Raw genomic sequence first — 13,285 nt, forward strand, 5'->3', positions numbered from 1 at the left:
ATAAAAAATATCTATATTTGGTATAAAAAATTGTACTTTATGCTCAAAAAAAAAAATGGTGGCGGGGGGTAGTGACACGCCCACTTTTCAAAATATTTCTAAGAGTGTTTTTAATACTAAAAAAAAAACCCCAGCAAAATATGTTTTCATTTTAAGGAGTTATTAATTAAAGCCAACAAAACGATAGCATACAAATTTGGTACACCCTAAAAGGGGCGGTGCCACGCCTCCATTTTTTTACAGTTAAATCTTATCAATAACACGAACTAAATACCGAAAACCAAATCAAAAAATCTCTTTTCGTTCTCAAGTTATTAATTAATGCCAACGAAACGAGTCAAATGCCCCATAGTGCATTGTTTCAGATAATGGACCTCAATTTAAATCAGGATTGTTCCAAAAGCTGTTGAGGGAGTACAAAATTTCACACACTTTTACCGCCGTTTTCTCGCCACAAGGTAATGCATCCGAGAGGGTAAATCGATCGGTAATAGCTGCTATACGATCGTATGTACGCAGCGACCAGAAGGATTGGGACGAGCAGCTAAGCAGCATCTGCTGTGCTCTCAGATCAGCGGCTCACTCTAGTTTAGGCACTTCACCCTATTATATAATTATCGGGCAGCATTTCATCTCATCTGGTGCAACATATAAGGTGTCGAGAGCTCTTAGTTTGCTCGAAGATAGGTCTTTGGCATTCACGAAAGAGGATTCTTTAGAAATGGCTCGCAGCAAAGCATCGGAGTTAATGAAAAATCAATTCGAGAAGAATGAAAGAAGATATAATCTGCGATCGAAGGAAGTATCTTTTACTAAAGGCCAAGAAGTTTATCGAAGGAACTTTAAGCTGAGCAATTTCGCAGCTGGGTACAACGCGAAGTTTGGTCCGTCTTTCAAAAAAGCTAGAGTAAGAGATAAGATTGGACAAGTTTACTACGCTATTGAAGACTTACAGGGGAGTTGGGTTACCGCCACTTTTCCGGCCTCATCTTCCAGTATTCCATTTTTGGCTGCTGAAGTGTAGTGACTCCTATCTTTTTCGACTGGCGGGCAGATTTTCGATACCAAGTATTAAAAGACTAAATAAACAACAGGGCTTCGATATCTACCCACCATATTCGAAAATAGTGGAGGAGAAATTAAAATGTAGGCCTAATGCAATAGTTTGCAGCGAAAATGAAGCTCAAGTCTCCTTACAAAACTTGTTGAACCATACCGCTTCCCGAATACTAATCATGCCAGAGGAAGTCTGTGAAACGCTTACGGATATAACTCAGTGCTTACTTATTTTCAGGTTTTGATGGTTCTACAGGTCATAGCTTATACGAACAAAAATTTAACATAACTGAATCTCCAACTTTAGATGACTCTCTTTTTGTGACCTCAATAATACCCATTAAAATGGTAGATCAAGCAGAAAGAGTTATTTGGCTGAATAAATCGCCGCAATCCACAAGATTTTGCCGTCCTCTGAAAATTTCGTATATTAAAGAATCAACATCTCTCATAATAAACGAAAAAGAAAACTTAGACACTCATATTAAAAATCTGAATGTCTGCATGCACTCTTATAAGAAAAGCGAAATATCAGAGAAATTTGATGGTCACCTAACCCTAATAGACGGCAAGGTTTTAAATATATTAACAGGAACGAAATCTTGTCAGTCATGTCCAAAACCAAGTCAAATTCTTGAAATAAATGATTTCTATTCCAAAACATTTGGTATGAAGCCAAATACGGATCAATATGGAAGCCCCCTTTAAGCGTAGATACGTTGTTTTAAATTAGTACTTAAATTATCATATAGAATCGAGCTAAAAAAGTGGCATGTCAAAGGTATAGACAAAGACAAACTGGCGGCACGGAAACAGCAAATTCAAAATTCGTTTTGGAAGGATATGGGACTTCATGTAGACAAGCCGAGGCAAAATGGTATGAGCAAAACAGTAATGACGGAAACACGGCAAGAAGAGCATTCTCTAATTTAGAACAACTGTCTTCGATTTTAGGAGTTGACCACCATTTGATTCATCGCCTTTACATTATTTTGATTGCTATAAATTGTAATAATTCTATAAATTTTGAAAAATTCAAATTATTTTGTTTTGAAACTTTCGCCACATATATATATGTCGAGCTATTCTTGGTACCCCATGTCTCCGACTGTAAACAAAATGTTAGTACACGGATATAAAATCATACAAGGCTCAATCGTTCCAGTTGGCTCTTTGGGAGAAGGTGCATCGGAAGCAAGGCACATATTATTTAAAGCTGACAGAAAGCATCACGCAAGAAAATGTAGCCGCATTGACAATATGTCTGATGTGTTTCACAGGGCTATGGATTCGTCCGATCGTTTACTCTCTAATCTCCGCATCACCAAAGGGCAAAACAAAAGAAAGCGTCTTCCAGCAGAGGTTACCTATCTTTTTGAGGAGCCAATATTGAATGAAAAGGACACCTCCGTAAGCTCGTCCGAAGATGAATCCGATTACGATAATGAAAGTGATTGTTAGGAAATATATTCAGAGGAAGAGGAATCTGATTAAAAGAAGACCACAGAGGCCTTGGTGGAGCTGGAAGGCGCGGTGCTGCTGGCGGCCACGAAGCTGCTGGAAAGAAAAGGACAAAGATACCTACGTATGTAACCTCGTCCGAATATGAATCCGATTACGATAATGAAAGTGATTGTTTGGAAATATATTTAGAGGAAGAGGAATCTGATTAAACTGTACATTATTTATAATCTATATATATAAAAATGCTCTGTTCGTGTCTACATCCTTCATAGACTCGAAAAGTTCTGAACCGTTTAAGCCCAAATTTTTACACAACATGCGTTGAGGTTCCAGCTCGGTTATTGACTACTTTTGATGTTGATAGCTTATCTGCGGTTGCGAATATATCTATTTTTTTAGCGTTTCCAAGTGCCCCTACTGCTGCGCCATCTACAGGCAGCCAGCTGAATCAAAGCATTTCCTGTCAAACATTCAAAACATATTGAAAGAAGAAACTTGAAAAGTTCTGAACCGTTTAAGGCCAAATTTTTAGAGAACATGCGTTGAGGTTCCAGCTCGGTTATTGACTACTTTTGATGTTGATAGCTTATCTGCGGTTGCGAATATATCTATTTTTTAGCGTTTCCCCGTGCCCCTACTACTGCGCCCTCTACAGGCAAATCAAAGCATTTCCTGTCAAACATTAAAAACATATTGAAAGAAGAAATTGGAGATAAAAATTTTATTTTTTGTTCAGGTTCAGTAAGAAACGAAGTCATGCCACCAAAAAAGTCGAGATTGGGTCGTTGTATTCGCAATACAGAAGCAAAAAGACGTAAGATTACGAAGAACGGGCCTCCTTCCGAGAGACTGAGCGGCTGAGAGCAATGCATGGGAACGCGTTAATATTGCTCGCAGGGGATTTCAGACAAACGTTGCCTGTGATTTCCCGATCGACACCAGCTGACGAGATAAATGCTTGCCTGAAATATTCTATATTGTGGAAACATGTACGTACATTACAGTTGAAGACGAATATGCGTGTCCAGTTACAGAACAATGACTCAGCCGACGTATTCTCACGACAGCTACTGGACATTGGGAACGGAAAGCTGCCAGTCAATGAGACGTCGAGAAAAATAGTATTGCCCGGGAATTTCTGTAATTTAGTTACATCGAAGGAAGAACTTATCCAAAAAGTGTTCCCCAATATCCGAATAAATTATAGGAATCACGATTGGCTCAGTGGACGAGCGATTCTCGCTGCCAAGAACAAAGATGTCTACCAGCTCAATCATGTAATCCAAAAAAGCATAGAAACTGACGAAATTACATATAAGTCGATAGATACCGTAGTGGAAGCAGAGGAAGCAGTTAATTACCCTACCGAATTTCTAAACTCACTTGATCTGCCTGGAATGCCACCACACATATTGAAATTAAAAACAGGTGTGCCGATTATCATGCTCCGGAATATAAATCAGCCGAAACTCTGCAACGGTACGCGACTCGCAGTCAAGAAATTGATGAACAACATAGTAGAAGCAACGATCATAACTGGTCCTTTCAAAGGTGAAGATGTCCTCATTCCTAGGATTCCTATGATCCCGACAGATACACCGTTGTAGTTCAAGAGATTGCAGTTTCCCATTCGTTTGGCGTTTGCAATGACCATAAATAAAGCTCAAGGTCAATCTCTGGAGTTGTGTGGTCTGGATTTGGATGAAGATTGTTTTTCAAACGGACAATTATATGTTGCGTGTTCACGAGTCGGAAAACCAAAAAGTCTTTATATTTACGCGGAGAATGGAGAAACAAAGAATATTGTATACCAACAAGTATTACAGAATTAAATTAATTTGAAAATGATTATTTTTTGTTTGACTTATTTCTTATGCGTTCAACCACAATATGCCACAGAGAAACGTGGCAGTCCATTTGGAGAATCGTCAACGTGTCTATTCCACAGAAAACAAGAAAGGAAGCTAACTTCGGCACGCCGAAGTTTATATACCCTTGCAGATAGAACTTCTATGAATAGGAATCCATACAATATAAATTATATATATTTGTGTTAAAAAACAATGAAGTAATACCTGCTTTCATTTCATTCACCTATACATATTATATTTGCAGTTTTACATTCGCAGATTTGCATTTTTCCTCTACATCTAACGATCGTTTGTATGGCACCTATATGATATAGTCGTCCGATTTTTATGAAATTTGCCACAAAATTTAAAACTTATATAAAATGGCTATACCTCAAATTTGATGAAAATCAGCTGAAAACTAAAAAAGTTATACATTTAATTGTATTAATTTCTCGATCGGTCCTATGGGAGCTATGTGATATAATAATCCGATTTTCATAAAATTTTACATAAAATTTTAGAATAATATGAAATGGCTATATTACAAATTTGATTAAATTCTGTTGAAAACTAAAAATGTTATCGCCACCGCGATTGTCAGTCTTCCGACAACAGCCACCGCCATTCTCATTCCTCTCAAATTTCTCGATCGTTCCTATGGGAGCTATATGATATATTAGTCCGATTTTCATAAAATTTTACACAAAATTGTAGAATAATATGAAACGGCTATATCTCAAATTTGATGAAAATCTGAAAACTGAAAATGTTATACTTATTAATTGAATTAATTTCTCGATCGTTCCTATGGGAGCTATATGATATAGTCGTCCGATTTTCATCAAATTTTACACAAAATTGTAGAATAATATGAAATGGCTATATCTCAAATTTAATCAAATTCTGTTGAAAACTAAAAATTTTATAATTTTTTTTGTAAAACTTTTCCGATCATTCCTATGACAGCTATATGATATAGTCGTCCGATCCGGCCCGTTCCGACATATATACGAGTGAGAGTATATAGAAGGCTAACTACAAAGTTTCATTCAGATAGCTTCAAAACTGAGAGACTAGTTTGCGTAGAAACGGAAAGACGGACAGACGGACAGACGGACATGGCTAGATCGACTCGGCTGTTGATCCTGATCAAGAATATATATACTTTATATAGTCGGAGGTGCCCCCTTCACTGCGTTGCAAACTTCTGACTGAAATTATAATACCCTGCAAGGGTATAAAAATTATAAGTGGCTTGCAGCAATTTTAGAAATTTAACTTATTAAAAGGGTAATGTGATAAATCTAATCACAAAGGTCAGTTTCTTTATATGCGGCGTGAGGGGGGTCCGATTTAAAAAGCAACAAAAACCGAAATTACACATTAATCTTAATGGTATATATAAAAAATTTCAAGTTTTTATCTTTAAAACTAGAGTTTATGCCAAAAAAAATCGACGTTTTTTTCCATAGTGCAGTGTAGCAAGCGTAGGTCGGCTAGGGCACGAGAGATCGGGTGAGAGAGCAACAGAGGCATTTGTCAACGGTCTCCCCGTTTCCCCCACTTTCACATTGGGTTACCGCCACTTTTCCGGCGTCATCTTCCAGCATTCCATTTTTGGCTGCTGAAGTGTAGTGTCGCCTATCTTTTTCTACTGGCCGGCAGATTTTCCGTCCAAAGTATTCGAGAGTGTTTAAAATATCGAGATTACGATTTTGGTTGTTGGCCACCGAGCCGCGAACAGAAGGTGAGCGAATAGAAGGGGGGAACGCATAAGAAGCGTGAATTTATTGGAGAATTTTATAGGCTGCAGTTTGTATCACTCGATGGCCCCAGGAGAGGAGAGGGGCAGGCTGAGAAACGACGCCGGCGCAGCAAGCTTCTTGGATCATTCAAGCACGTGGAGCCAAATCCCTGGACGAGGACATCCCCGTTGCCCCGTTCAGCAGAGCTGGATAAAAATGTTATTTTATTTTGAGAACAGCTCTAGAGAGCACAGCTAAGTAAAAAATTCGTTAGCAGCCGTACGAGCTTTTATGCCAGAGTCGGCGTAGGCGTAGATATTATCTACGTTCTCTATTTTAAGGAATGAATTTATACTTTATAGTTTTAAATAAAATTATTATAATGTTTTAAATTGTGGAGAATTGGCCGCAGCTGGCATGCCTTGTAATCGAACTTGTAGCACTTGTGAAAGGGGTCGCTCAAGCTATATAGCTTTGAGGATGGGAGCGACCATAGGAAGGGTGGGCAAACTAGAGCCTCCAGAACACCAGGAGTGCTGAAAAGGGGCAAGTAAGCCAAAGAGAGATCAATTTTTCCTTAACTTTTATTTGTGTGTTGTCTGCATCTCTGTCCCGGTATAAGCTTTTTGTTGAACGCATTCATTTATGTTTAAAATTATGCAAAGGCAACCCGAGATCCGAGCAAGACCATCACTCCCGTAGCCGACGAGCCGAACCCGGAAAAATATCTTGCGTGCGCTCAGATCTCGAGCTAACAACTTGCCTGTAATATTCATTTGTGAGAGTAGCGATTCGTTACAATTTTCTCCTGTAGAAAGATGTTTGGATAATAAAATGGCTCTGTACAGCAGTTGAAAGACCCATACCTTCATACGGAGCTCTAGTATGGTGGCTAGTACTAACTGGGTTCCACAACAACAAGAAAGTCTGAAGAATTAAAAGCTGAAAGCAAGCCAAAGCTGGAAGAGCCACACCAGGCAGTACAGAAACCCGGACGACATAAACGCGAAATAATCGAGGTAAGGCAGACAGCCAGGCGGCTTGCTTGAAAGCGCAAGAACTAAATTTACATTATTGACCAAAGGCAAAGAGTCACTAAATAGACTCGCAAAAGAGAACAAAAGGGAATACAACGACATCCATGGAAGCAAGAAGGATAAGAAGCTGGTCAAGAAACGGTCAGAGGGAAATTCAAGTACAGTACACATTCAGTACTTAGTCCAGTCGGAAATTCATGACCATTTCAAAATATCATATTGCTGGCATAGAAACAATCGGAAAATGTTTAGAGTTAAAATTATAACTTTTCCAGTTTTCAATATATTTTCATCAAATTTAATATATAGCTATTTTGTACCGTTCTAGAATTTCGGTTTAAGTTTTATAAAAATCAGACGTCTATATTATATACATAGTTGTCATGTAAAAATGTAACTGTGAAACTGTGTATGTATAGGTAAATATTACATACCAAAAGTCGTTATTAATTCAATGTTTTTCATCATAAATATATAAAATGTATATTGTATTTATTATTAATAATCTAATTAAAATCAGCAAGGATATTCAAAACTTGGTGTGCTAGCTTCCTTTCTTGTTATACTTTATATTTAAACTTAGAACTACTACTCCAAAATTATCAATATTTGTAACGAACCCCGACAACGGCGAGCTGCGCTTCTATAGAAGCGATTTATTATAAAAAAATCTTTTTATTTAAACTATTGAAATAAAGTATGAACAAAACGATGCAACAAAAGAATTTAAATAAAGTGCTGAAGTCAGTTTATTTGAATTGATTGTTCTTGTAACACTAAAAACCTAATTGGTTAAAATTATTAGATATATTTTTAACATACAATTTATATTTGTGCAATCCATAAGCTTTTTAATTAATTTTTTATAAATCTAATAATAACTTCAATTTTTTCTACTTTTTAGGCAGTATACATTTGAAGCTGCAAAAGTTGCATGTGGTAATGTAGCTGGCCTGTTATCATGGACAATGGCAATGGCAAAATACTTTGAAGTAAATAAAGAGGTTTTGCCGTTGAAGGCTAATCTAGCTGTGCAAGAGGCTAAATATCAAAAAGCTTCTGGTGACCTACAGGAAGCTGAAGACTTACTACAGCAAAAGGAAAATGAATTGGCCGATGTACAACAAACATTGGAGGATGCTGTTTCAAAGAAAGATGCTGTATTAGCTGAGGCTAAAAAGTGTCAAGATAAGATGGATGCAGCAACAGCACTCATAGGTGGATTAGCAGGCGAAAAAATACGATGGACCGAACAAATAGCTTCTTTTAAAACTGAAACAGATCGATTGGTAGGTGATGTAATTCTCTTGACAGCTTTTTTGTCATACACTGGACCCTTTAATCAAGAATTTCGAAGTGACCTCCAAAATATTTGGACGAAAACTATTATTGAAAAAATGATACCCATATCGGCAAACGTAAATATAATTGAAAGCCTTACTGATCGGTCACAAATTGGTGAATGGAATATACAGGGCTTACCAACCGATGAATTGTCAATTCAAAATGGAATAATTGCTACAAAGGCTATGCGATTTCCACTATTAATAGATCCGCAATCTCAAGGAAAAGTTTGGATCAAAAACAAGGAGAAACAAAATAAATTAATTGTAACAGCTCTAAACCATAAATATTTTAGAAATCATTTAGAAGATTCTGTTAATTTAGGAGTTCCTATTATTATAGAAGATGTTGCAGAGGAATTGGATCCTTGTTTAGATAATTTATTAGATCGCAACCTATTAAAAGTTGGAACTCAATATAAAGTTAAAATAGGTGACAAGGAAGTAGATTGGAATCCTGCATTTAGGTGCTACATAACGACAAAACTCCCAAACCCAGCATACACACCAGAAATTTTTGCACGCACATCAATTATTGACTTTACTGTAACAATGCGTGGATTGGAAGACCAATTACTAGGAAGAGTTATTCTTGCTGAAAGAAAAGAACTGGAAGACGAACGCGTGCAGTTGGTCGAAACTGTAACAGGAAATATGAAGAAAATGAAAGAACTTGAAGCTAACTTGCTTCATAAACTGTCCACTACTCAGGGAAGTCTGTTAGATGATGTCACAGTTATTGAAGTTTTAAATACTAGTAAGAATACCGCCATTGAAGTAAAAGAGAAAATTGAAATAGCGAAAGTTACAGAGGCAAAAATTAATGCTGCTCGAGAGGAATATCGTGTCGTCGCTACCAGAGGCAGCGTATTATACTTTCTTGTATGCAGCATGGCAAGAGTTAACAATATGTATCAAACATCACTAGTTCAATTTCTTGAACGTTTCGATGCTTCTATGTATAATTCAGCAAAAGCTCATATAACACAAAAACGCATTAAACGAATTATTAACTACTTAACATTTGAAATATACCGATACAAGTCTCGTGGACTCTATGAAAAAGATAAATATTTACTTGTCCTGTTAATGGCTTTAAGTATTGATCGGCAGCTTGAGCTTATTACCTTCGATGAGTTTCAAACATTTATAAAAGGAGGGGCAGCCTTAAATTTAAATGATTGCCCCCCAGTACCTTTTCGGTGGATGACTGATGAAACATGGCTAAATCTAGTCCAACTGACAGTTTTGTCACCTTTTGTCAACATACTGTCAAAAGTTAGTGGTAATGAACGAGGTTGGCTTACATGGTACAAAAAAGATGCCCCTGAAAATGAAATTATACCAGATGGATATAATGCGTTAGACCCATTTCGCAAAATGTTACTTATACGTTCATGGTGTATGGATCGAACTATTGCGCAATCTCGAAAATATATTGCAAACTCATTAGGTGAACGATTTGCAGAGCCTGTTGTTTTGAATTTCGAAGAGTTGTTATCAGAAAGTAGGGAATTAATGCCAATGGTTTGCTTTTTATCCCTTGGCTCGGATCCTTCGTCGAATATAGAACTTCTAGCAAAAAAAAATGAACTCAAGTGTCATCCTATATCCATGGGTCAAGGTCAAGAGATTCATGCGAGAAAGCTAATATTAAACTGCCTGGAAGATGGGGGATGGGTTTTGCTACAAAATTGCCACCTTGGGTTAGAATATATGGTTGAACTGACACTTCAAATATTAGACCTAGAGCGCCAAGGCAAAGATGCTGTCGTCAGCCCGAACTTTCGAATTTGGATTACAACTGAACCCCATCCTAAATTTCCAATAACATTGCTGCAAATGGCTCTAAAATATACTAATGAACCACCAGCTGGAATACGTGCGGGACTAAAACGAACTTATACAAACTTATCTCAGGATTTTTTGGACTACTCACAGTCACCATTTTATTTACCAGTAATCTATTCGATATCATTCCTTCACACTGTTGTCCAGGAAAGACGAAAGTTTGGTCCACTAGGCTGGAACATACCATATGAATTTAATTCTTCTGACTGGTATGCTAGTTGTTTATTTGTTCAAAATCATTTAGATGACTTAGAGCAAGGAAAAGGTATAAGTTGGGTGACTGTGCGCTACATGCTGGGAGAAGTACAATACGGTGGCCGAGTAACCGATGACTATGATAAGCGTTTGCTCAATACATTTACTAGAGTATGGTTTCATGATGCTCTTTTTGAAGAAACGTTTCAATTTTTCAAAGGGTATAAGGTGTATAGTTTTAAAGAGCAAGAGGCCTATTTGTCAGCTATTGACGAAATGCCAAACGTGGATCCCCCTCAAGTATATGGATTTCATTCAAATGCTGAAATAACTTATCAAACAAATACAATGAGAAATATTTTGGAAGAAATAATGTCAATTCAGCCTAAAGGTAATTATTATAACTGGGACTTGACCACTTGTATAGGGTAAAACATGATGTGTCTCCTTCAAACTTTTTGACACTATTTGCTCGTGTGACTCCTGTGGGCTTACGCAGCAAGCTCTCGTCGATGTATATTGATAGCTTCTCTTTTGCATACTTTGCTCCGAAATTCTTCCGGATAAGTACACAATTTATCGATTAGACCATCTTTCCCAGCGATGAGGTGGAGTTTTAATTGCCGTTGACTCCTTATCGCGAAACTGGTAGTGTCTGAAGATTTTACGGATATAGAATTTATTTGTGTGAAACTTTCATTTCCAGTAGCTTTATTTATATTCCATGTTCGTATATCCCTCTATCGTCTGAAGAGCCAACTTATTGGAAACACCTTTCGGCAATTCGGGCAGTTTCCAAAAGGCTTTCAAATAGAGACCAACAATTGGGGACTTTAATATACCTGGAGCTCGTTAGTCTTCTGATGGTGTGCCAAATGTCCTTCAGACTGCAGCATAACATGACCCCATAAATGGCTTGCTTGATTTGTTCATCTCAAGTTAGCCATGTCCATAAGTCATTAAACCGCATATCTGTGCTTCATCTCTGATCCTGTAGGCTTAGTAGAGTTCTTCCATTGACGCAACCTGAAGATCCTTACCGAGCGCATATTCCTTGTTGTGCAGGGCCCTCTCAATGGTGGCTACTAACGAACGCAGCGCCGTCTCCACTGATTTCCTTTTTGTGTATGCGTGCTGGTTGGTTGACAGTGATCTGCCCACATCGTTTCTGATGTATAAGTTCAACAGCTTTTCTAACGTTTTGAGTAAAAAGGAGGTGAGGCTTATCGGCCTGTAGTCCTTTGGACAGACGTGGCTGCTCTTCCCTGCTTTAGGCAGGAAGATAATCCTCGAAGTCGTCCATTGAATTGGGATAAAGACCGTACTGAGACAGGCTGTATATATTGCGTATAGCCATGGAGTGATGACTTCTTTGGTCGCCTGCAGCATGGCTGGAAATATTCCATCTAGTCCTGGCACTTTTATCCCCGCGAAGGGGTCTATAGCCCAGTGAATTCTTCTAGAGGATATGAGATCATTTGGGAGATGCTCTTCCCTAGTTGCTTGTACCTGGTGCTCGTTGTCATCGGTGATTTCTGTGCAACTTGGGAAGTGCGCGTGCATTAGTGCTGTTAGGGCCTCTTCGCTGCTTTCAGTCCATATATATATATATCTATACGGTGTGTTGCTTTCAGCAGAAATTTCTCCAAGAGCTTCTTTGCGGCCTGCGTATTTCCTCGTTGATTAAAGCATCCTTCGCCTGTTTGGCGAGTTTGATGAATTCTCTGAGGTTATCGCATTGAAGCGAGAGGTCCTTGTTCAATCGGGCATGATGATGATATGCGCCTAGTAATTCCTTTGATAGGATCTCTTTTCTGTATCTTCAACGGACTTTATTGTGCCCGGACAAGTCGCGAGTTTACGAGAGATTATTTCTTTGAACTCTCCCGAGTTTGTGTTCCGCGGGTTTGTAAAGACTGTTAGTTTGGAATAGTGATCGAATTCGCATTGGAACTTTATGTACCAATGGTCTGGGAAGGATGGTCTCTCAAGGAATTTCCAATCTGACCATTGTGCTTTTTCCCGCTACGAGTGTTATATCTAGAACGTTGGACGAGGTGGACCCCACAAAGGTGTGTTCCTTTTTGTGGCTCCGGTATACGCTACCCATGCCCCACGCCATCTTCCCGTATCAGTAATACAGGATGTCCTCCGCCTCCTTGCTTACCTGGAGGACCACGCATTGGCCCCCCTCTTGGGCAACGGGCTCATAATGTCCAGTACCTTTTAGTCTGCGGATGGGGTATCAGGATTCTGACGCTGCAGCAGCTTTTGGGCCTGCTTCCTTGGGCACGCTTTTCTTTTGCTCGGCGGAGTTGAGCTTTACCCTCGCCTTCGGATAGGGCAGCTTTTGTCTGTGCTTGGCATTGAACTCTCCGCCTATGACAAACATTGAAAGCCTTCATCGATACAAAATCAAATTTGTTTAACCATTAAAAAAGTAGCTTATGAGATTTTCGTTAAAAACAATATTAAATTTTAATAGCATTAAACATGGGACGAAAACAAATTATGTCTAAATATTGCACTGTAGATGCATCTATTCTATTACTTATAGCATTTTTCTATGAACCGTTAACTTTCGAATTCATTTTTGGCTTGCTTCTGCATAGATCAGTCTACGCGATAAATAAAAAAATCGGTCAACAAAAAGAATAAAAACTAAAGGAAACTTGGCATTGGAAATGGTCTTTGTGTAAATACTCTGATCACCTACAGCGTGTCAAGTAATTTATTGCAAA

The 13,285-nt window shown here is 38.3% G+C and overlaps 1 protein-coding gene across 1 annotated transcript in view; it reads left to right on the forward strand.

The window, feature by feature from the left end:
* kl-3 (dynein heavy chain 8, axonemal kl-3) overlaps positions 1-13,285 on the forward strand; it is a 68,525-nt gene that overhangs the window by 49,360 nt on the left and 5,880 nt on the right. Inside the window, exon 4 of the mRNA XM_086829172.1 lies at positions 8,060-10,935. Within this exon, the coding sequence (XP_086685298.1) occupies positions 8,060-10,935 (2,876 nt within the window). The remainder of the gene's footprint in view (positions 1-8,059; positions 10,936-13,285) is intronic.

The sequence above is a fragment of the Drosophila serrata genome, unplaced genomic scaffold (genome assembly GCF_035046125.1).
Source record: "Drosophila serrata isolate PLE 108 unplaced genomic scaffold, ASM3504612v1 contig_187, whole genome shotgun sequence".
Classification (NCBI taxonomy): domain Eukaryota; kingdom Metazoa; phylum Arthropoda; class Insecta; order Diptera; family Drosophilidae; genus Drosophila; species Drosophila serrata.